General features: G+C 46.1%; 1 protein-coding gene across 4 annotated transcripts in view; it reads right to left on the reverse strand.

Moving 5' to 3' along the window:
* The window catches only part of LOC311313223 (E3 ubiquitin-protein ligase HECW1-like), a 204,075-nt gene that overhangs the window by 16,270 nt on the left and 162,871 nt on the right, over positions 1-24,934 (reverse strand). For all 4 annotated transcript variants that reach the window (XM_084443316.1, XM_084443317.1, XM_084443315.1 and 1 more), the window contains one exon: positions 11,564-11,776. In XM_084443316.1, coding sequence (XP_084299442.1) covers positions 11,564-11,776 — 213 coding nt within the window. The remainder of the gene's footprint in view (positions 1-11,563; positions 11,777-24,934) is intronic.

The following is a 24,934-nucleotide window of genomic DNA, read 5'->3' on the forward strand; positions in this document are numbered from 1 at the left end:
TGCGTCTCTACCCCACTCGGGCTGAGTTGTGGGGTCTGTGGCGTGGATAGTGGCATGGTGGTGAGACTCTGCCCCCTCAGGTCAGAGCTGGTTGAGGACAGTGTACCCCTCTCCGGGCCACCTACCCGCCCTGAAGACCATGTGTCTCTAGCCCAATCAGGGGCTGAGTTGTGGGGCCCGTGGCGTAGATAGTGGCGTGGTGACGAGACTCCGCCCCCTCGGGTCAGAGCCGGTCTAGGACAGCGTACTGCTCCCCGGACCATTCACATGCACCCAACCGTGAAAACTGCGTCTTTAGCCAACTCAGGGTCTGAGATGTGGGGACGGTGGCGTGGATAGTGGCGTGGTGGCGAGACTCCGCCCCCTCAGGTCAGAGGTTGTGGGGGGCAGGTCAGTGATTGCCAGGCCATCCCCATGCACCCCTCATTGGAGACCATGTGTCTATAGCCCACCCCGGGCGAAGCAGTAGCTGTGGAGGTGTTGCAGTAGGTGTTTGTTATAAGTACTGCTAGTACTACACTCAAAAATAGATAAGACCACTCATCATAACTCATAGTTTTATTGAGTTCAATAGCTGAAAGAGGAGAAAATATATTAATATGAGTTTGCAGCCTGAAAAAGAGTGTCATTCTGAATATTTCTTTGAATATAAGGAAGGAAGAAAGAAAGAAAGAAAGAAAGAAAGGATGGAAGGAAGGATGGAAGGATGGAAGAAAAGGAAGGAAGGAAAGGAAAGGAAAGGAAAGGAAAGGAAAGGAAAGGAAAGGAAAGGAAAGGAAAGGAAAGGAAAGGAAGGAAAGGAAGGATGGAAGGAAGGATGGAAGGAAGGAAGGAAGGAAGGAAGGAAGGAAGGAAGGATGGAAGGAAGGAATGGAAGGAAGGAAGGAAGGAAAGGAAGGAATGGAAGGAAGGAAAGAAAGAAGGAAGGGAAGGAAGGATGGAAGGAAGGAAAGGAAGGAAAGGAAGGAAAGAAAGGAAGGAAAGGAAGGAAAGGAAGGAAGGATGAAAGGAAGGAAGGATGGAAGGAAGGAAAGGAAGGAAGGATGAAAGGAAGGAAGGAAAGAAGGAAGGAAGGGAAGGATGGAAGGAAGGAAAGGAAGGATGAAAGGAAGGATGGAAGGAAGGAAGGAAGGAAAGGAAGGATGAAAGGAAGGAAAGAAAGAAGGAAGGAAGGGAAGGAAGGATAGAAGGAAGGAAGGAAGGATGAAAGGAAGAAAGGATGGAAGGAAGGAAAGGAAGGAAAGGAAGGAAAGGAAGGAAAGGAAGGAAAGGAAGGATGAAAGGAAGGAAGGAAGGATGGAAGGAAGGAAGGAAGGAAGGAAGGATGGAAGGAAAGGAAGGAAAGGAAGGATGGAAGGAAGGATGGAAGGATGGAAGGAAGGATGGAAGGAAAGGATGGATGGATGGAAGGATGGAAGGATGGAAGGAAGGAAAGGAAGGAAGGAAGGATTGAAGGAAGGATGGAAGGAAGGAAGGAAGGAAGGAAGGAATGGAAGGAAGGAAGGAAAGGAAGGAAAGGAAGGAATGGAAGGAAGGAAGGAAGGAAGGGAAGGAAGGATGGAAGGAAGGAAAGGAAGGAAGGAAGGAAAGAAGGAAGGAAGGAAGGAAGGAAAGAAAGGATGGAAGGAAGGAAGGAAGGAAAGAAAGCAGGATGGAAGGAAGGGAAGGATGGATGGATGGAAGGATGGAAGGAAGGAAGGAAGGAAGAAAGGAAAGGAAAGGAAAGGAAAGGAAAGGAAAGGAAAGGAAAGGAAAGGAAAGGATGGAAGGAAGGAAGGAAGGAAGGAAGGAAGGAAAGGAAAGGAAGGAAAGGAAGGAAAGAAAGAAAGAAAGAAGGAAGGATGGAAGGAAGGAAAGAAAGGAGGAAGGAAGGAAGGATGGAAGGAAGGAAGGAAAGAAAGAAGGATGGAAGGAAGGAAGGAAGGATGGAAGGAAGGAAAGGAAGGAAAGGAAGGAAGGATGAAAGGAAGGAAAGAAAGAAGGAAGGAAGGATGGAAGGAAGGAAGGAAAGAAAGAAGGATGGAAGGAAAGAAAGGAGGAAGGAAGGATGGAAGGAAGGAAGGAAAGAAAGAAGGATGGAAGGAAGGGAAGGAAGGAAGGAAGGAAGGATGGAAGGATGGAAGGAAGGAAGGAAGGAAGGAAAGAAAGAAAGAAGGATGGAAGGAAGGATGGAAGGAAGGATGGAAGGAAAGAAGGATGGAAGGAAGGAACGATGGAAGGAAGGAAGGAAGGGAAGGAAGGAAAGAAAGAAGGAAGGGAAGGATGGAAGGAAGGAAAGCAAGGAAAGAAAGAAAGCAAGAGGAAGGAAGGAAGGAATGGAAGGAAGGAAGGAAGGAAGGAAGGATGGAAGGAAGGAAGGAAGGAAGGAAGGAAGGAAGGAAGGAAGGAAAGAAGGAAGGAAGGAAGGAAAGGAAGGATGGAAGGAAGGAAAGGAAGGAAAGATGGAAGGAAGGAAGGAAAGGAAGGAAGGAAGGATGGAAGGATGGAAGGATGGAAGGAAGGAAGGAAAGAAGGAAGGAAGGAAAGGAAGGATGGAAGGAAGGAAAGGAAGGAAAGATGGAAGGAAAGGAAGGATGGAAGGAAGGACAGAAAGAAGGAAGGAAGGAAGGAAGGGAAGGAAGGAAGGATGGAAGGAAAGGAAGGAAGGATGGAAGGAAGGAAGGAAAGAAAGAAGGAAGGAAGGATGGAAGTAAGGGAAGGAAGGAAGGATGGAAGGAAGGATGGAAGGAAGGAAGGAAAGGAATGAAGGATCGAAGGAAAGGAAGAAAGAAGGAAGGGAAGGAAGGAAGGATGGATGGAAGGATGGATGGAAGGAAGGAAGGAAAGAAAGGAGGAAGGAAGGAAGGAAAGAAAGGAGGAAGGAAGGATGGAAGGAAGGAAGGAAAGAAAGAAGGATGGAAGGAAGGGAGGGAAGGAAGGATGGATGGAAGGAAGGAAGGAAGGAAGGAAGGAAGGATGGAAGGAAGGGAAGGGAAGGGAAGGATGGAAGGATGGATGGAAGGAAGGAAGGAAAGAAGGAAGGATGGAAGGAAGGGAAGGATGGAAGGAAGGGAAGGATGGAAGGAAGGATGGAAGGAAGGAAGGAAAGAAAGAAGGAAGGGAAGGATGGAAGGAAGGAAAGAAAGCAAGAAGGAAGGAAGGAATGGAAGGAAGGATGGAAGGATGGAAGGATGGAAGGATGGAAGGAAGGAAAGAAGGATGGAAGGAAGGAAAGGAGGAAGGAAGAAAGGAAGGAAGGATTGATGGATGGATGGATGGGAGGAAGGAAGGAAGGAAGGAAGGAAGGAAGGAAGGAAGGAAGGAAGGAAGGAAGGAATGAATATGAATGCTACCACAGTAGTCAATAAAGGGTGCCTGTACAGAGAGCATGCACGTGTCCCCAAATTCAAATCCCAACTGACACTGAGCATCCTCTCATTCACTTCAATGGAAAGGCATGTTGGCTTCAGACAGCTCTCTCTCAAAAAGTATAAAGGTCACAGCCTAGATTTTGACACCGTATGAATCCTGAGAAAATGCTGAACATTTTAGGCTATTATATGTCCGCGTAGCTTAAAAACTGTAGGCATGGCGACGAGTTAGAAAAAGGGTAAAAATGCAAAATTAGCAGCTCAAAAGGTAGAGTGTGGGCCCATACGTTTCAATGGGGAGCACAGTTGCCGAACAAATCGTCATACCGTGAAAACTATAAGTCACACAGCTTAGATACTTATATTGTACGAATCAGCACAGTTGTGTGAATGTTTTGATGTATAATATGTGTGTGAGCTTTCAAAACTGTAGGAGTGCCAGCAGTTTACAAATTGTGTGAATATTTTCAAAGCAACAGCTGCCACCACTCTAAAAACATAATGATACTGAACATTCCACCAGCCGTTTCAATGGCACAAAAATAACTATTAAAAGTTAAATTACTAAAAAACTATAAAAAATATCAAAAATCTGAATACATCCGGGAAACAGCTAAAGACGATGAACATTTTAAAGTTTGAATGAAGTTTCTAGCACAAAGTATGAAGAAGTAGTCAAGGGCCAAAAAACTGGGGAGAATAATAATAACTAGAAAGTACATTTCCTGGAGAAAATGTGAGGTGGGCTAGCTGCTGCAGTTGTATGTAACAGCAACTGCTAGAACTACTACGGACCAGGCAATCTCCATGCACCCACCGGCGAAGACTGTGCGTCTCTAGCCCAATCAGGGGCTGAGTTGTGGGGTCTGTGGCGTGGACAGTGGCATGGTGGTGAGACTCCGCCCCCTCAGGTTAGAGCTGGTCGAGGACAGTGCACCCCTCTCCGGGCCACCTACCCGCCCGCACCGGTGAAGACCATGTGTCTCTAGCCCACTCAGGGGCTGAGTTGTGGGGCCATGGCGTGGATAGTGGCGTGGGGGTGAGACTCCGCCCCCTCAGGTCAGAGCCAGTCAGGGACAATGTGCCCTCTCCGGGCCACCTACCTGACTCAACCGGTGAAGACCGTGTGTCTCTAGCCCACTCAGGGGCTGAGTTGTGGGGCCCGTGGCGTGGATAATGGCGTGCTGGTTAGGCCCCGCCCCCTTGGGTCACAGCTAGTCGGGGACAGTACAGTGACCTCTGGGCAATTTCAATGCATCCACCAATGAAGACTGTGTCTCTAGCCCACTCAGGGGTTGAGTTGTGGGGCCCGTGGCGTGGATAGTGGCGTGGTGGTGAGACTCCACCCCCTCAGGTCAGAGCCAGTCGGGGACAGTGTACCCCTCTCCGGGCCACCTACCTGACTCCACCATGAAGACCTCCGGGCAGAAGGAAGGAAAGAAAGAAGGAAGGAAGGATGGAAGTAAGGGAAGGAAGGAAGGAAGGAAGGAAGGAAGGAAGGAAGGAAGGAAGGAAGGAAGGAAGGAAGGAAGGAAGGAAAGAAGGAAGGAAGGAAGGAAAGGAAATGAATGAAGGATCGAAGGAAAGAAAGAAAGAAGGAAGGGAAGGAAGAAAGGATGGAAGGAAGGATGGAAGGAAGGAAAGAAAGGAGGAAGGAAGGATGGAAGGAAGGAAAGAAAGGAGGAAGGAAGGATGGAAGGAAGGAAGGAAAGAAAGAAGGATGGAAGGAAGGATGGATGGAAGGAAGGATGGAAGGAAGGAAGGATGGAAGGAAGGAAGGAAAGAAGGATAGAAGGAAGGGATGGAAGGAAGGAACGATGGAAGGAGGGAAGGAAGGGAAGGAAGGAAGGAAAGAAAGAAAGAAGGAAGGGAAGGATGGAAGGAAAGCAAGGAAAGAAAGAAAGAAAGCAAGAAGGAAGGAAGGAAGGATGGAAGGAAGGATGGAAGGAATGAAAGGAAGGAAAGATGGAAGGAAGGAAGGAAAGGAAGGAAGGAAGGATGGAAGGAAAGAAGGAAGGATGGAAGGACGGGAGGGAAGGAAGGATGGAAGAAAGAATGGAAGGAAGGAAGGAAGGATGGAAGGAAGAAAGGAAAGGAAGGAAAGATGGAAGGAAAGAAAGAAGGAAGGATGGAAGGAAGGAAGGAAGGAAGGAAGGAAGGAAGGATGGAAGGAAGGAAGAAAGAAAGGAAGGATGGAAGGAAGAAAGGAAAGGAAGGAAGGAAGGATGGAAGGAAGGAAAGGAAGGAAAGGAAGGAAAGGAAGGAAAGGAAGGAAAGGAAGGATGGAAGGAAGGAAAGAAAGAAGGAAGGAAGGATGGAAGTAAGGGAATGAAGGAAGGAAGGATGGAAAGAAGGAAGAAAAGGAAATGAATGAAGGATCGAAGGAAAGAAAGAAAGAAGGAAGGGAAGGAAGGATGGAAGGAAGGATGGAAGGAAGGATAGAAAGGAGGAAGGAAGGATGGAAGGAAGGAAAGAAAGGAGGAAGGAAGGATGGAAGGAAGGAAGGAAAGAAAGAAGGATGGAAGGAAGGGAAGGAAGGATGGATGGATGGAAGGAAGGATGGAAGGAAGGAAGGAAAGAAAGAAAGAAGGAAGGATGGAAGGAAGGATGGAAGGAAAGAAGGATGGAAGGAAGGGATGGAAGGAAGGAACGATGGAAGGAAGGAAGGAAGGAAGGAAGGAAGGAAGGAAGGAAGGAAGGAAGGAAAGAAAGAAAGAAGGGAAGGATGGAAGGAAGGAAGGAAAGCAAGTAAAGAAAGAAAGAAAGCAAGATGGAAGGAAGGAAGGAAGGAATGGAAGGAAGGATGGAAGGATGGAAGGAAGGAATGAAGGAATGAAGGAAGGAAGGAAGGAAGGAAAGAAGGAAGGAAGGAAGGAAAGGAAGGATGGAAGGAAGGAAAGATGGAAGGAAGGAAGGAAAGGAAGGAAGGAAGGAAGGATGGAAGGAAGGAAGGAAAGAAAGAAGGAAGGAAGGAAGGGAAGGAAGGAAGGATGGATGGAAGGAAGGAAGGATGGAAGGAAGGAAAGGAAGGAAGGAAGGAAGGAAGGAAGGAAGGAAGGAAGGAAAGAAAGAAGGAAGGATGGAAGTAAGGGAAGGAAGGATGGAAGGAAGGATGGAAGGAAGGAAGGAAAGGAAAGGAATGAAGGATCGAAGGTAAGGAAGAAAGAAGGAAGGGAAGGAAGGAAGGAAGGAAGGAAGGATGGATGGAAGGATGGAAGGAAGGAAAGAAAGGAGGAAGGAAGGAAGGAAAGAAAGAAGGATGGAAGGAAGGGAAGGAAGGATGGATGGAAGGAAGGAAGGATGGAAGGAAGGAAGGAAGGAAGGAAGGAAGGATGGAAGGAAGGGAAGGATGGAAGGAAGGATGGAAGAAAGGATGGAAGGAAGGAAGGAAGGAAGGAAGGAAAGAAGGAAGGATGGAAGGAAGGGAAGGATGGAAGGAAGGAAGGAAGGAAGGATGGAAGGAAGGAAGGAAGGAAAGAAAGAAAGAAGGAAGGGAAGGATGGAAGGAAGGAAGGAAAGAAAGAAGGAAGGAAGGAAGGGAAGGAAGGAAGGAAGGATGGAAGGAAGGATGGAAGGAAGGAAAGGAAGGAAAGGAAAGGAAAGGAAAGGAAAGGAAAGGAAAGGAAGGAAGGATGGAAGGAAGGAAGGAAAGAAAGAAAGAAGGAAGGATGGAAGTAAGGGAAGGAAGGAAGGATGGAAGGAAGGATGGAAGGAAGGAAAGGAAAGGAATGAAGAATCGAAGTAAAGGAAGAAAGAAGGAAGGGAAGGAAGGAAGGAAGGATGGATGGATGGAAGGATGGATGGAAGGAAGGAAGGAAAGAAAGGAGGAAGGAAGGAAAGAAAGGAGGAAGGAAGGATGGAAGGAAGGAAAGAAAGAAGGATGGAAGGAAGGGAAGGAAGGAAGGAAGGAAGGATGGAAGGAAGGATGGAAGGAAGGAAGGAAAGAAAGAAGGAATGAAGGATGGAAGGAAGGGAAGGATGGAAGGATGGAAGGAAGGATGGAAGGAAGGAAGGAAAGAAGGAAGGATGGAAGGAAGGGAAGGATGGAAGGAAGGAAGGAAGGAAGGATGGAAGGATGGAAGGAAGGAAACAAAGAAGGAAGGGAAGGAAGGATGGAAGGAAGGAAAGAAAGAAGGATGGAAGGAAGGGAAGGAAGGAAGGATGGAAGGAAGGAAGGAAGGAAGGAAGGAAGGAAGGAAGGAAGGAAGGAAAGAAAGAAGGAAGGAAGGATGGAAGGGAAGGATGGAAGGATGGAAGGAAGGAAGGAATGGAAGGAAGGAAGGATGGAAGGATGGAAGGAAGGAAGGATGGAAGAATGGAAGGATGGAAGGAAAGAAAGAAGGAAGGAAGGAAGGAAGGAATGAATATGAATGCTACCACAGTAGTCAATAAAGGGTGCCTGTACAGAGAGCATGCACGTGTCCCCAATTTCAAATCCCAACTGACACTGAGCATCCTCTCATTCACTTCAATGGAAAGGCATGTTGGCTTCAGACAGCTCTCTCTCAAAAAGTATAAAGGTCACAGCCTAGATTTTGACACCGTATGAATCCTGAGAAAATGCTGAACATTTTAGGCTATTATATGTCCGTGTAGCTTAAAAACTGTAGGCATTGCGACAAGTTAGAAAAAGAGTAAAAATGCAAAATTAGCAGCTCAAAAGCTAGAGTGTGTTGCCATACGTTTCAATGAGGAGCGCAGTTGCCGAACAAATCGTCATACAGCGAAAACTATAAGTCATACGGCTTAGATACTTACATTGTACGAATCAGCACAGTTGTGTGAACATTTTGATGTATAATATGTGTGTGAGCTTTCAAAACTGTAGGAGTGCCAGCAGTTTACAAAATGTGTGAATATTTTCAAAGCAACTGCTGCCACCACTCTAAAAACATAAAATTTCTGAACATTCCAAAAGCATTTCAAGCTGTTTCAATAGGACAAAAAAATGTTTTAAAAGTTAAATTTCTTAAAAACTATACAAAAAATATCAAACATCTGAATGGATCCGTTCAAGAGCTGAACGTCATGAACATTTTAAAGTTTGAATGAAGTTTCTAGCACAAAGTATGAAGAACTAGTTAACGTCCAAAAAAGCGGGGAGAATAATAATAAAGAAAGAAAGAAATAGTGGGAATATCACAAGTTGGGCTAGCTTCTGCAAGCTAGCCCACCTAATTAGGCTATATATAAATAAAACTTTCTAAATATTTCTGCTTAAATGCGCTTTCAAAACCACTGTCGCGCCCACATTAGGACTATTTATTTTCAATAAAGAGCCTCTAGGCCGCACGCTCTGTGCCGCTCCATGCTGCTCCTTTCGGAGGTGATCGGAAGACTCGGCGCGTGAAGGGATTTTTTCTTCAGTGAGCGGCATGAGTTTACAACGAAAGGCTATTGACGCTCAAATATTACCATAGTGTTAACCAGTGTTTCAATTGGGCCAAACACTGGTGCTGGCACCTAGGCCTACTCCTCAAAATGCCTAGCCTACTGTCTAAAATACATTTATGTTAGTAATCTAAGTGCCGTTATAGCTATAGTTAGACGTGCTGACAGCTCCTGCCCATCTCAAGCACGTTGGTAAAGCCTTTGGTTTTATCATTCCCTGATGACAACTAGCGGATCCTATAACCTAATATATCAATACAATTTTCCAGATGGGCATACAACGATTTTTGAAGAGGAAGAGAGAGGAGAATGATGAGACCAGTCAGGTAGGCTAGGTTATTGCCGGCTGATTCACACCGGGGGATTAAGGAACAAGGCAAGCTACCTGTAGTAGGCTAACAGTTTTTCCCGCTTCCCAGGGACCAGTAAACTCTGTTCGGGCAAGAGGAATGCCTCATGCAGTTGTCTGATCGGACAAGTAAAAAATGAATATGATAAATTGGCCTTGTGTTGCTAACGTTACGTAACGTTATCTGAAAATACAGTTTGAGCCGAAGCGGAGCCTGCTCCATTTGAGCTACGCGCTGCTGTCTGTCTGTCCGTCAGTCAGCCCTTCAAGCGAGCGTTGTCAAGGAGACATACACCACAAGCGCGAGTAGGTTCTGCAACTTTCGTGCGAGTCAGGTGCAGCGCTGCCTGATGGATTGTGCGACGGTCTTTTTGGCTGGCTGAACTAACACTAGCTTGTGTTAATGTTCCTACAGCCACCTAAAAAATGCCAATCAAAATAACAGAAAACAGCAGCTGTTACCATTATAACAGCTGCTGTTATAATGTTAACCTACAATACATCTGATTAAAATATAAACCATATGATTTATTAAGTGCCTGTGTGGTAACTGTTTTATCCCGTCCAGTTACATGTAATTAATTACATTTTAAGCTCTAGGACTTTACCAGCCTTACGAGATAAGTTAGGCCATCTTTATAGGCCTACTTATAGGAAGGGGACAGGAGAGAGGAACAAGGGAGGAAGAAAGGCGGTCTCCGATCCCCTGCTTTGGTTTCGAAATCTGACTCTTTTTTTCACACACCACCACACCAAGAGATCAGTTCCACAGGAAAAACTGAGTCTACCTTATTAAACACACAGGTAGTCTACAGTTCGGTCTACCTTATTAAACACACAGGTAGTCTACAGTTCTGTCTACCTTATTAAACACACAGGTGGTCTACAGCCCTGTCTACCTTATTAAACACACAGGTAGTCTACAGTTCTGTCTACCTTATTAAACACACAGGTAGTCTACAGTTCTGTCACCTTATTAAACACACAGGTAGTCTACAGTCCTGTCTACCTTTTTAAACACACATGTAGTCTATAGCCCCATCTACCTTATTAAACACACAGGTGGTCTACAGTTCTGTCTACTTTATGAAACACACAGGTGGTCTACAGGTCTGTCTACCTTATTAAACACACAGGTAGTCTACAGCCCTGTCTACCTTATTAAACACACAGGCAGTCTTAGGTCCACATAGCGCCTGGTTCTGAGCGCCAGTGTCTTTTTTCAGCTGTTTCCAGTGAGGAGAGAGCATTAATGAGGAGAGAGTGTGGAGAGAGCGATGGCAGCCTGCTAGACAGACGCGCTGCAGCGTCTTTTTTCAGAGCGCTGCATTTTTGGGCGGCTGCTCTGAGCGCTCAAAGTGGAAAATATCTGAACGTTTCAGGAAGGCGGTGGTGTCGTCACTGCTGCTCCTTTCAGGTAACCAATCACATATTAGTCGGGCGGGACTCGTCAGTTGTCTGGAGACCTCTCCCGCACCCGGCTAGTGAAAGGATATCTCAAAGGACACTATCATCATAATAAACACATCCAGCTGTCAGAGGTAAGAGATGACCTGATCTGTAGTTGACTAGCTACTATGTCTAGCTTGCTACCTGTTTTTTTTAAGTTTTAAGATGCTATATTAATTTACTTTGACGCAGTTGTGCTTGGCTTTTAAAGGAGTAGTAAAGGGAAAATGCATGTTTAGCCCTGTTTAACAGTTTAGCCAGAGTTTAACATGTTTTTGAATGATTTTTCAAGATGGCCATCCACATACATTGTATGACCAAAATGGTGGTAGAGCAATTATCAACTTTCTCGAAAATGCTAGCTTTGTCAACGTTTTGATCTGAACCATTGTATAAGTAACCTTAAAACAGGGCTAAACATGCATTTTCCCTTTAAGGGACGTTGCCACGAAACTAGCAATGGTTAGCTGTTCAGCTAGCTAACGTTAATGTCAGCTGTGTCAAACTCAGCAGCTTATAAACAGATTATGCACCGTGAGCTGCTACTTGATTTAACTTTCTAAATTGTGTCAGTGAGTCAATTAGCGTACCGATAATTAGAGGCGACAATGTAAAAAAATATTCTCTTGCATCTGAGATATTTTTGTCTGCCATTGTTTAAAAGGTTGCCGTTTTGGACAATGCTGCGTCACATTCCAGCTCTTTGGATGAAGAGCTGCAGGGCGCTGGGACGAAGGGACCAAGCTCTCCTTTTTTCTGCTGCTAGAAAAAAAGTGCTATGCGGACATGTGGATGTCCTGCAGTCAGTCCTACAGCTGGAGTGGGAAGCCAGAGAGAGTTGGAGTGTCAAAGTGTTGGAAGCGGAAGCAGGAGGAGGAAGTCGGGGTCAGGGTGAATACTGAGAGGTCTGTTGGAGTTACAAAAACAATTTCCTTTTAAGGTCAACACACATCAGCTAGGATGTGATAAATACACACTGCTCTGTGTGTGTGTGTGTGTTTGTGTGTGTGTGTGTGTTACTTACAATTCGAGGACCAGCACAATCTCGGAGGTCATCTCGTAGACCTGGTGAAGGTTGACCACCCATGCGCTGGTCTTGGCCATCTCCAGCACGGCGATCTCATGGATGATCTCAGTCCGGCAGTCCTGACCCTTCCTCCTCTTCCTCAGGAACTTGGCGGCGTACTCCTGACCGGAACACTTCTCCACACACTTCCTGACCACCGCAAACTTCCCCCTGGAGAGGCCAGTAGAGAGGACAGGTGGACAGAACAGACACAGATTCAGTTTTCACATGTAAAAGTACAATGGAGTGAAATGTTGCTGTCAGCTCCGTTATGTGCTCTAGATTAGAGATTAGAGATAATTACAAAGATTAGAGATAATTACAAATACACAATTTACAGTACAAATTACACAATACAAATACAACTCTGTACAATATAAAGATACTGGTATGGATGGATGATGTACATGCTAGAAATATAGATATAATTAACCCTGGGGTGGGGGGGGGGGGTGAGTATATTACTGTATGTACATGCTATAGCTACAAATAATCCTGGGGGTGAGATAAACTGTCATTTGCATTATACATGGATATACATAGATATTCTGACATTCTGTTTACACTATATGTAGGGACACTATGCACTAGCTAGTCATTCAGGTCTCTTCCCGAGTCTCTCTGTGTTCTCCATGTGTGTGCGGCACCATTTCCCTGACCGTAGCAGAGAGGACAGGTAGAGAGGACAGGGAGAGAGGACAGGCAGAGAGGACAGGTAGAAAGGACAGGCAGAGAGGACAGGCAGAGAGGACAGATAGAGGACAGGCAGAGGGAACAGATAGAAAGAACAGGTGCAGAGGACAGGTAGAGAGGTCAGATAGAGAGGATGGGTAGAAAGGACAGGCAGAGGAAAGAAAGAGAGGACAGATAGAGGAAAGATGGAGAGGACAGACAGAGAGGACAGGTAGAGAGAACAGGTGCAGAGGACAGGTAGAGATGACAGAGAGGATGGGTAGAAAGGACAGGCAGAGAGGACAGACAGAGAGGACAGATATAGAGGACAGGCAGAGGACAGATAGAGAGGACAGGCAGAGAGGACAGATAGAGGACAGGCAGAGAGGACAGATAGAGAGGACAGACAGAGAGGACAGGTAGAGAGGACAGGCAGAGAGGACAGGTAGAGAGGACAGATAGAGAGGACAGGCAAAGAGGACAGATAGAGAGGACAGGCAGAGAGGACAGATAGAGAGGACAGACAGAGGACAGGTAGAGAGGACAGATAGAGATAACAGGTGCAGAGGACAGGTAGAGAGGACAGATAGAGAGGATGGGTAGAAAGGACAGGCAGAGAGGAAAGATAGAGAGGACAGGCAGAGAGGACAGATAGAGAGGACAGATATAGAGGACAGATAGAGAGGACAGGCAGAGAGGACAGATAGAGAGGACAGGCAGAGAGGACAGACAGAGAGGACAGATAGAGAGGACAGATAGAGAGGACAGACAGAGAGGACAGGTAGAGAGGACAGGTAGAGAGGACAGGCAGAGAGGACAGATAGAGAGGATTGGATGGTTGTTGGTACAGAATTGACTGTATTGCAGAAGACAGTGTCTACATGAAATAGCATCACCACCCTGGATGGCTGTGTGTACTGTACTTCACATATCTATTCTTATGGTTTCTAACAGGTTTACTGGTTTGCAGTGAAACCAACATACAGTGTACACACACAGAACACAGGGCAGGAGACAGATTACATGTTTGAGTTTGTAGCCCAGAGAGAACACCCACTAATGCCAGTTTAAACATCAACCCACCAGTGGGTTTAGTAACCAGAGATGCTGGTGAAAAACATTTGGAGAAATTAAGAACAACTTCAAACAGACACGCATGCATGCATGCATGCGCACACACACACACAGGAGGAAGGGAGAGGAGGAGGGGTTGTAATGCTGGATCTGAGAGCGGTTGTAGTTAGTGCTGAAAATCTCTTTGTTCACGCATTTCTACATGATGAGGTCATCCTGGTCCTTCTCCCCCCTCCACGTCGTGGTGTGACCTATTTACAACCAGGCCCGGAAGTGTAGAGGGGAAGATGGACCACACACACACACACACACACACACACACACACACACACACACACACACACACACACACACACACACACACACACACACACACACACACACACACACACACACACACACACACACACACACACACACACACACACACACACACACACACACACACACACCACCGTTTTTCAGTCAATGTTCAAATAAACATGTTCAGCTCTGCTGTAATGATGAATCAGCCAGAGAGACCAAAGATATGCTCTTCACAGAGAGACCAGCCAGAGAGACCAAAGATATGCTCTTCACAGATAGCCCTTTTCCACCAAGAAGGAACTGGTTCGGTGCCCGTTCGCGAACCTAATTTTGAACGGTTCCAAGCATTTCGAACCAAAAATAAATGAGTTTGGGAACCCCAAAGTTGGTTCCGAACCGGCACCAAAAAATAGTAGGTTTTTCAGCGCAAACCGTGATGATATAATGACGTACAACGGTCCCGCTCAAAACTAGTCGAAACGCGGTCCCGTTCCCTAGATAGAACCAAGGTTCCAAGAATTCTGAACCGGACCGGTTCACGAACCAGAATTACTTTGGTGGAAAAGGGCTAACAGAGACCAGCCAGAGAGACCAGAGATATGCTCTTCACAGAGAGACCAGATATATGCTCTTCACAGAGAGACCAGGGGTATGCTCTTCACCGAGATCAGACAGAGAGACCAGAGATATGCTAAATGGTAAATGGACTGCACTTATATAGCACTTTTATCCAAAGCGCTTTACAATGGCCTCTCATTCACCCATTCACACACACATTCACACACCAATGGCGGAAGCTGCCATGCAAGCAAGTTGGGGTTCAGTGTCTTGCCCAAAGACACTTCGACATATGGACAGGAGGAGCCAGGGCTCGAAACGCCGTCCCTACGATCATTGGACGACCTGCTCAATCAATCAATCAAAGCTTTATTTGTATAGCGCATTTCATACCCAGGCAACACAATGCGGTTTACAGAGAACAAGGGAGGTGGGCATACGACCCACCCCTACATATTCCAAAGGGAAGCAAAAACCAGTATCACCCAGGGGCCAGAAAAGTGAGCTGTAAAAATTCTTCCCTGACCCCTCTCAACAAGGCAATCGAGCAGGCTCCTGTAGTATGTTTGTCTAACGGCTAAGAACATATATAAAGCAATAAATTACATTATATTACATTTTCAGAGTAAGAGAGGCTAAAAGCATCACAGGAGAGACATGGCAAACACTGGTGTATGTTAGTGTGTGTGAAAGTGCCTGGGCCCAGATAGAGGCAGGGGTTGGGGTAGGGTGGGGGAAGGAAAATGATACAGACCCGGGATAGGGTGAGGGGATCTGAGCCCAGGACTGGTGTATGTCTGTGTGTGTGTGAGTGTGCCTGGGTCCAGGTAGAGGCAGGTAGGGCTGCACGATTATGAAAAAAGATAATAATTGGGATTATTTGCTTCAAAATTGTAATTGCGATTAATAATTGTGATTCATATTTAATATATAATATTCATATATAATAACAAAAATGCTCCCAAATCACGGACGTTGATCCCTTTCTTGCTACTAACTAACTGACCTCGTTTTCACTACTCACGGCTGCAGGTACTCTTGTGACACTTGTCTTGACCTACTGCTTTCTGTCTTCTCAGTAACATTGCTACGCACAGCGCACTCAGCGGGAACGCATGTGATTGGTCAGACAGCATAAGCGCCTGTGATTCGTCCGTGTAGTCCTAGCACACTTAATTCAAAGCAAAATTATTAATCACATTAATTGCGGCCTTTTGCGATTAGTTAATTGCGGAGGTCATAATCGCGATTTCGATTAATTCACGATTATTGTGCAGGCCTAGAGCCAGGGGTCAGGGGTAGGGTGGGGGTGGGAAAAGGATACGGACCCGGGTTAGGGTGAGGGGAAGGGGGACTGGGCCCAGGTCCAGGCCTAAGCCGGATGTGGACTGATGTATGTCTGTGTGTATTTTCTGCGGTTTTACCGCTGTTTTTTTATTATTTAGTTTTACACTACATTTTATCTATATCCTATGTGTGTAGCCTAGTTGTGGCCTACATTATTTGTTTTTATCAAACGAAATACATTAAATAAATGAGGGTACAGGAATGCAATGGTGCACGCAGCACACAAACAGGCAAATCATTCAACAGTAAAATAATAATAAAACAATTAGGCTACAGGTATAAAGGGACCTAAAGGGCAAAGCCAATGTTTGCTGTGCATTAAAGTAAGCTTAGGCTAGGCCTAACACGTTATACATATATACCAAAAGTTTAGTGCCGTGCATTTATTAATCGGATAGCCTATGTCTATAAGTGTATTTGACAGTCCTGGAAAAAGCCCTGATAGCCTACCAAAATGAAAATAAAATCCTTGGCCGCTGTTGTCTCTATTTTGTTATTGTAGTGTGTAGTTGTAGCCATACCTATTATTCCTACAATGAAGTAGGAACTTCCACCACCACCATTTAAGATTTAATATCTGGTCTGAATGGGTAGGCTATGTATGGAAACATACTTTTTGGCGCGATCAGCTAGCTTTCTAATCCAACTTGTCCTTTAACAGTTTACCGAGTCTTTGTACAATAAATCCATAATGATATGATTTCGTTTGTGGTCATTTATCACATTTTCATGATGATAATAGTCCTTGTTTACAGGATAATGTTTGGCTATCCGCCTTATTAACTGCCCAATGTAGTAGCCTAATAGAATTGCCATAACATCTCATTTCTAGATCTAGGCTATACAGTAACACTAGGCCACCATTTCCATTTGAAATTGATTAACTTATTTCGAATATCATTCTCGTTCTGCTCCGCGCAATGCATTCCTTCGACTTCGCGGACGTAGTCCTAAACTATAAGAATCTCCATTTACGAGTCGATACATTTTTACAATGATTAGGCTAGACGTATTTTCTATCTCAGTCGACGGCTGAATATTTATTTGACATCCCTTGGAAAGCCCCATGGAACATAGGCCTAATAAAATGAAAAAAACCTTAGTGACCGCTGTAGATGCGGTCGTCTGTAAAGCGGCACGGTCTGCTTCACAGGATCGCGGTTGTGCGGTTAACCGCAAACCGCGACAGCCCTAATCCACAGTTGACACAGGGGTATCTATCGGACTCAGGGTGGTCTGCGGGTGATAGTGGGGCATCCACTGGACCTGGTTAGAAGGTAGGAGGGAGAGAGAGAGGCACTAGGGAGAGGGGAGGCAGAAAACGGTTAGTAGCACGCTGAGCCATAGAAGCAACACAGATATTAGAACAGAACATGCCTGTTTCAGGGCAACCAGCTTTTGTACACATCTCGATATACATACAGTGCATAGCAGGATTTACACCAATGTATACAGAGGATTCACAGGTAGGTTGGAGGCTGCCTTTCTGTATCTCAAGGTCCTGGCTAGTGATTGTAGGCTAGGCTGAAAAGGTACGTCTTGAGATCTCGCTTGAAGACCTCCGTTGTTTCGGCTCTTCTTAGGCACTCCGGCAGGGTGTTCCAAAGGTTGGGGGCATAGAAACTAAAAGCTGCCTCTCCGTGTTTCTTGGTCCTGGCTTTTGGAACTGTTAAGAGTTCAGTACCTGAGGATCTGAGTTGTTGGGCATGTACCTGACAAGCATGTCTGAAATGTATTCAGGCGCATGACTGTGGAGAGATTTATAGACTAATAATAGTATTTTAAAGTCTATTCTAGAGTTGACAGGTAACCAGTGTAGTGATTTTAAGACTGGTGTGATGTGTGCCCCCCATCTAGTCTTAGTGAGGACTCGTGCTGCAGCATTCTGTATCATTTGTAGTTTAGAGACTGCTTTCTTTGGTAGGACTGATAGTAGAACATTGCAGTAGTCCAGCCTGCTTGTGATGAAAGCATGCATTAGTCTTCCGGTGTCAGCCTGAGAGAGAAACGGTTGCACGGTGACCACATAAATGTGCAGATAGTTTCTCTCTTTCTGCTTTTTCTCCAATGATCAGTACTTCTGTTTTGTCCTGGTTTAGTTGGAGGAAATTATTTGACATCCATACATTTATATCCGTAATACACTTGACAAGGCAGTCAATCAAGCTGTAGTTACAGAAATATAGAGTTGGGTATCATCTGCGTACCTATAGTAGCTAATGTTGTGCCTCCTGATGACACTGCCAAGGGGCAGCATGTACAGGCTGAAGAGTAGAGGTCCTAGGATCGATCCTTGGCACTCCACAGGTCATAGGGATCTTTCCTGACCTATGGTCACCGAGGGCAACGAAGAAATCACGACCGGTTACATAGGTCCTAAGCCAATTAAGGACTGGACCGGAGAGGCCAACCCACTTCTCCAATCTTTTGATGAGGATTGCATGATCTATAGTATCAAAGGCTACACTCAGGTCCAGGAGGACGAGAACAGAGAGCTCTTTGGAGTCAGCATTAGTTCTGAGGTCATTTACAACTTTGACTAATGCCGTCTCTGTGCTATGATGGGCGCGAAAGCCGGACTGGAAAAGGTCAAGGGTAGAATTTGTAGCTAGGAAATCATTAATCTGTTTGAAAACAATCTTTTCCAGAATTTTACTCAAAAGTGGAAGGTTGGAGATTGGTCTAAAATTGTTAAGAACTGAAGTGTCTAAGTTGTTTTTCTTCAGCACGAGTCTCACCAAAGCAGTTTTAAGTATTGGTGGGAAGACACCTGTGGATAGAGAGTCATTAACAATGGTTAAAATGTCAGGATACAGAGACAAAAATAGTTTTGAAAAAATCGGTAGGGGTGGGATCCAGCAGGCATGTCGAGGATGAGTTGGGATACTACTTTTCTTAACATTTCTGTGTCTGCCAGTGTAAACAAGCTCATATGTCTATTACATGGAGGAAGAGGATCTGTGAACGGGACACATGGCCTTTCCTGGGTGATATTCCTCCTAATATTCGTAATCTTATCTCTGAAGTAAGCTGCAAATTCCTCACATTTGGAGGTAGAGAGCAGGTTATCTGGTGTTTTTACGGCAGGATTTATTATACTATCAATTGTTGAAAAGAGCACTCTTGAATTATTTCGGTTGAAAGATATCAATTTTGAGAACTGGTCTTTCCTTGCATTTCTTATTGCTTTATTAAAGGCAGAGAGATGTTCTTTGAGAATATCATGATGGACCTATAGCTTGGTCTTTCTCCATATACGCTCAGATCTTCTGCAGGTTCTCTTTAGTTGATTTGTTTCCTCATTTCACCATGGAGCTTTATGGTTGGCTGTGATCCTTTTCAGTTTAATAGGTGCTACAGAATCCAAGGCTGCCCTTACTCTGGTGTTAAAGGTGGTTGCTAAGTCTTCATTAATGCCTGACGGCCACACTTCTGGAGTTGATACATTTTTTGTGATCATTATTTCTCTAAAACTATCGGCTACTGCGGAGGTAAGATAACGTTTCTTGATAAAGCGCTCAGTACTACTTTTGACTTTAGGAACCAATGCAGTAAAGAAGATACAGAAATGTTCGGAGAGAGCGAGGTCACTAATAGAGGAGACAGTGATAGTTAGGCCCTTAGTAATCACTAGATCAAGGGTGTGGCCGCAGTTGTGGGTTGGCTCGTGATATGTTGGGTAAAATCCATGGAGTTTAGGAGGTTGATAAAGTCCCTGGCTTTCGAGTCCGCCTCAGTATCCACATGTATGTTGAAATCTCCAATGATAATAATCTTATAATAATTTGTATGGATGATGGACAGGAGTTCAGAAAATTCTGTAGAGAAGGCAGGTCATTGTTTGGGAGGCCTATACACGGTTACTGCTAGAACTGGGGGCTGGCATTTTAGGACAATAGCGTGGTATTCAAAAGAGGTAAAATCATCAAATGAGATGCTGCTAAGAGCATCTGTAGCTATGGTGGCTGTTCCTCCACCTTTTTCCCGCTTCTGATAGATTAAAAAAAAACTGTAGTTGGGAGGAGAGGCTTCGATGAGGGCTGCTGATCCATTTATATTTAGCCAGGTTTCAGTTAGTGCTCTACCACTGAGCCACAGCTGACCAGACAAGAGAGACCAGGGATATGCTCTTCACAGAGAGGCAAGACAAGAGAGACCAGAGATATGCTCTTCAAGAGAGACCAGTCAGAGAGACCAGAGATATGCTCTTCACAGTGCTGACCAGTGTTGTACCTGGTGCTGTGAATCGAGCCCATATGGCACAGCATACTGGATATTGGCCTAGCCTGAGGGTGGGGGTCAATGCTGGATACTGACCCAGCCTGAGGGTGGGGGTCAGTGGAGGACTGGATACTGACCTAGTCTGAGAGTGGGGGTCAGCGGAGGACTGGATACTGACCCAGCCTGAGGGTGGGGGTCAGTGCTATATACTGAGCCAGCCTGAGGGTGGGATTCAGTGGAGGACTGGATACTGACCCAGCCTGAGGGTGGGGGTCAGTGGAGGACACAGCAGTGGAAAGTCGTGCGCCAGGCTAGTCAAACAGGGCTGGGGAATAATTAACCTGCTCCGGGCAGTTTGGCACACTACAAGACACACACACACACACACATATACACACACACACACACACACACACATGTGTGTGTGAGAGAGAGAGTGTGTGTGTATGTGTGTGTAAGCCAGGCTGAGCAGGTTGAGAGGGAGCCAGGGAGGCTCTCAGGCTGTTAATGAGATCATCCAGCTTGCGTAGTGTTAGCAGTTAGCACCCACGTCACAGAGTCTGCTCTCACTTCTGCCAGTCTCCCTGCCCTGACCACACCCACCCTAACACCTGCTCCCTAACACCCGTCAGTCTCCCTGCCCTGACCACACCCACCCTAACACCTGCTCCCTAACACCCGTCAGTCTCCCTGCCCTGACCACACCTGCCCTAACATCTGCTCCCTAACACCCGTCAGCCTATCTATCATAAATGCTCTGCCTATAGAACATTTCAATGGAATTTTCAATCACTAGGGAAACTGGTCCAAACAAACTTCCTGTTTTGAAGTTGAACATTCCATGTAATGGTCCATTTCATGTAATGGTCTATTTTCAAAACAGGAAGTAATAGTTTCACCTCCTCCTCTGATAGCCCTTTTCCACCAAGAAGGAACCGGTTCGGTGCCGGTTTGCGAACCTAATTTTGAACGGTTCCGAGCATTTCAAGCAAAAATAATGAGTTCGGGAACCCAGAAGTTGGTTCCGAACCGGCACCAAAAAATAGTAGGTTTTTCAGCGCGAACTGTGATGATATTGCGGCCGTGGTCTATAGATTTGCTGTAAACAACTGTGCTTTACTCCATAAGAGTGGTAATCGACCGCTTCAGCTATGTGTAAATGTGCGCCAGGAAGGCTCCCAAGTGTGAATCTCTCTATGCTAAGTGCCAACTATCTGAATCACCAGCAATCAACACCAACTGACTTTATACAAATTATAATTGAATCCCTAAAACAATAGTGTGATGACGACCTACTATATTTATAACAAGCCACTTTTGTGACACACCACCTAAACAGCTTTACACATGCCTATATCTCCAGGCTGCTGACGTATAGCGGTTCCGCTCAAAACTGGTCAAAACGCAGGCCCATTCCATAGATAGAACCAAGGTTCCAAGAATTCTGAACCGAACCGGTTCACGAACCAGAGTTACTTTGGTGGAAAAGGGCTAACAGAGGCTCAGTTGAAGAACTGAGATGTTTCCTCCTCACAGAAGCTCAGATGAAGAATCAATCAATCAATCAAAGCTTTATTTATATAGCGCATTTCATACCCAGAGGCAACACAATGCTTTACAGAGAACAAGGGAGGTGGGCAGACATCCCACCCCTACATATTCCAGAGGGAAGCAAAAAAACAGTAATCACCCGGGGGCCAGATAAGTGAGCTGTAAAAATTCTTCCCTGACCCCTCTCAGCGAGGCGATCGAGCAAGCTCCTGGAGTATGTTTGTCTACCGGCTAAGAACATTTATAGAGCAATAAATAACATTAAATTACATTTTCAAAGTAAGAGAGGCTAATAACATCATAGGAGAGACATGGCAAACATTGGTGTATGTCTGTGTGTGCATAAATGTGCCTGGGCCCAGATAGAGGCAGGGGTTGGGGTAGGGTGGGGGGTAGGAAAAGGATACGGACCCGGGTTAGGGTGAGGGGAAGGGGATCTGAGCCCAGGACTGGTGTCTGTCAGTGTGTGTGTGAGTGTGCCTGGGTCCAGGTAGAGGCAGGGGTCAGGGGTAGGGTGGGGGTAGGAAGAGGATACGGACCCGGGGTAGGGTGAGGGGAAGGGGGTACTGGACCCAGGCCTAAGGCCGGAAGTGGACTGTTGTATGTCTGTGTGTGCGTGTGTGTGTGTGAACTAATTTGCTACGACATCTGCAGCAGACACAGGGGTATCTATCGGACTCAGGGTGGTCTTCTGGTGACAGTGGGACTCATGTTTCCTCCACCTCGTTAGGGAAAACCCTCTGTAAATGGTAAATGGCAAATATAGCGCTTTTCCACCTTAGCGGCACTCAAAGCACTTTACAGTGGCCTCTCATTCACCCATTCACACACACATTCACACACCAATGGCGGTAGTTGCCATGCAAGGTGCTAACCTGCTCATTGGGAGCAATTTGGGGTTAGGTGTCTTGCTCAAGGACACTTCGACATGTGGACAGTCGGAGCTGGGATTCCAACCACTGACCCTTCGATCATTGAACGACCCACTCTACCAAATGAGCTACAGACGCCCCGTCCCTGTGGGTTCTACGAGTTCAACAGGTTGTGATCCTCCAGTCTCACATTTTTCTCTCTGTTTTTAAATAACTAACTTAAGTTGTCTTATTGGCCAGTGTAGTCGCTGGTGGAATGTGTCCTCTGCATCTGACCCCTCCAAGCTGGAAGCAGTGGCAGCCTCACTAGCAGCACCCAGGGAGCTGCTCAAGGACACTTCGACATGATGCCGGGAGGAGCTGGAATCGAACCAGGGACCTTCCAATCCCCAGACCACTACTTTACCTGCTGAGATACTGCTGCCAGCTACAGCCAGACGCTGCTGTATGGGGCACGTGTGTCCGTCCGCGTGGACGTGTGCGTATCCGTTCGTAGCAAGAGATTTAGACCAATCAGCGTTAGTCAATACTGTTGCACACCAGCAGAGGGTGTGATGAAGGAGGCGCCCCAGACCCCTAGCCCCTGTCCAGCCCCAGCCACTCATATGGCCAGGACAGGGCAAGAGTGTATGTGAGTGTGTGAAATTGATGGAGAGCAAGACAGAGAGAGGAGAGACAGTGAGTCTCATGATCCTGTAGGAAATGTGCAGGCAAGGTGAGGAGAGAGGAGGTGAGGAGAGAGGAGGTGAGGAGAGAGGGGGAGAGGCTGTGAGGAGAGAGGAGGAGAGGAGAGGAGGTGAGGAGAGAGAGGAGGTGAGGAGCGAGGGGGGGAAGAGGTGAGGAGAGAGGAGGAGAGGATATGAGGAGCGGGGAGGAGAGAGAGGAGGTGAGGAGAGAGGAGGAGAGGAGAGAGGAGGAGAGGAGAGAGGAGATGAGGAGCGGGGAGGAGAGAGAGGAGGTGAGGAGCGAGGAGGAGAGGAGAGAGGAGGAGAGGAGATGAGGAGAGAGGAGGTGAGCTCCCTCCTACTCAGTTAATTACCTTTCGGAAACTAGAAGACACCTTTCTGGCTCTGGGGCTTTGAAGTCAGAGAAACAGCAGTTAGCTTAATAGGCTTCCCCCCTCCTCTTGACTGCATGGCTCAGCTTGGCTCAGACATTCCTTAATTTCTTTCAGCTCCTCTAATCCAGGCCTGCCACCATAAAGCTGCTGTACAATGGATTTAGCTCATGTTAAGGTTTAGACCTTGCTTTGAGGCCAGCTGACATGCTGGGTACTGGAGAGGAGAGGAGAGAGGAAAGGAGGAGAGATGAGAGGAGAGGAGGAGACTCTGGTTAGAGGCTGGTGTTTAAAGCCACCACAGGCCTTTATGTAGTCCTGTCAGCACATTTCTGGAGCCTGCGGCCTCATGCACAGACAACACCCTGAACGATGGCTTTTATGTATGTGTGTGTGTGTGTGTCTGTGTGTGTGCGTATCGTGTGTATGTGTGTCGTGTGCATGTATGTGTGTATGTGTGTTGTGTGTGTCATGTGTATCGTGTGTGTCTGTGTGTGTGTGTGTGTGTGTGTGTGTGTGTGTGTGTGTGTGTGTGTGTGTGTGGAGTGTGTGTGTGTGTGTGTGTGTGTGTGTGTGTGTGTGGACACCAGGCAGGGGTGACTGCTGGGTCAGAGTCCATGTAAAGACAAAAAGGCCGAATCGCCATGACAGCAGATGCCATTGTACGTTTCCAGCCCACAGCCTTGGACTACGGGGCCTGACAATAGTCGCGTTTCCATTACACCTAGAATTGCGCAAAACCTAAATATCGCAATAAAAAATGTATAATGGAAACACCTAAATTTTGAAAAACCTCTCACATTTCGATAAAACGTTTTTACGCTCTCATGAGGTGGTTTTTCAGAAGTTTCAATATAGAAGTGTATCGCAAAAGCGTAATGGAAACACTTTTTTTCGAATTTAGGCAGGAGAAGAAAAGGTATGTGATTTGCTCGCTTCAAAAAATGACGCGATATGCCTCCAGAGCAAGTGGAAGTCCCTAAGCAACGATACTCAGCTGGGAAACGTTAGCAGTTTAAGAGCGGAGCTGAGGGGAAAGCTAAAATAAAGTTCAAATATTACAACTGTTTGTTTACTTAAAGGGCAATGCTCGTTTTTGACAACCTGGACCTTATTTACGACATATTATAAGAAGTTTGACTCACCGAGATCACTTTTGTGTAGTTCGGAGGCCTGTAGAAGAAATTTAAAATCCACCGCGAGCCAGTATATGCATGTAATGACGGTGATCGGGGCACCGAGAATGTTTCTCAAGTTTCTCAAAATCTCTCTGCGCTACGATCGGATTGTTGCTGACGAATGACGACGACAATATTCTCGGCACCAACAACGATCGTAGCGCAGAGAATGTGAGCCGGAGAATAGCCAGTCTGCGCGCTGGCGCAAGTGGGGAAAGGCGTGTAAAGATCATATTACAGAGGCTAAAGACCCCGTATTTGAAAACCACTACAATGCCTCGCGTTGAGGAATCTCAACTGTCGATTCATCCAATCTGATTGATGAAAACAACCGTTTGGCGGCCGAAAATAGATTTTGAGAAACTGCATTCTCGGTGCCCCGATCACCGTCATTACATGGATATACTGGCTCGCGCTGGATTTAAATAAGGTCCAGGTTGTCAAAAACGAGCATTGCCCTTTAATACATCCACGGTTTACTTCCTGGTTGCGC

Source organism: Borostomias antarcticus (assembly GCF_949987555.1).
Source record: "Borostomias antarcticus genome assembly, chromosome: 9".
Classification (NCBI taxonomy): domain Eukaryota; kingdom Metazoa; phylum Chordata; class Actinopteri; order Stomiiformes; family Stomiidae; genus Borostomias; species Borostomias antarcticus.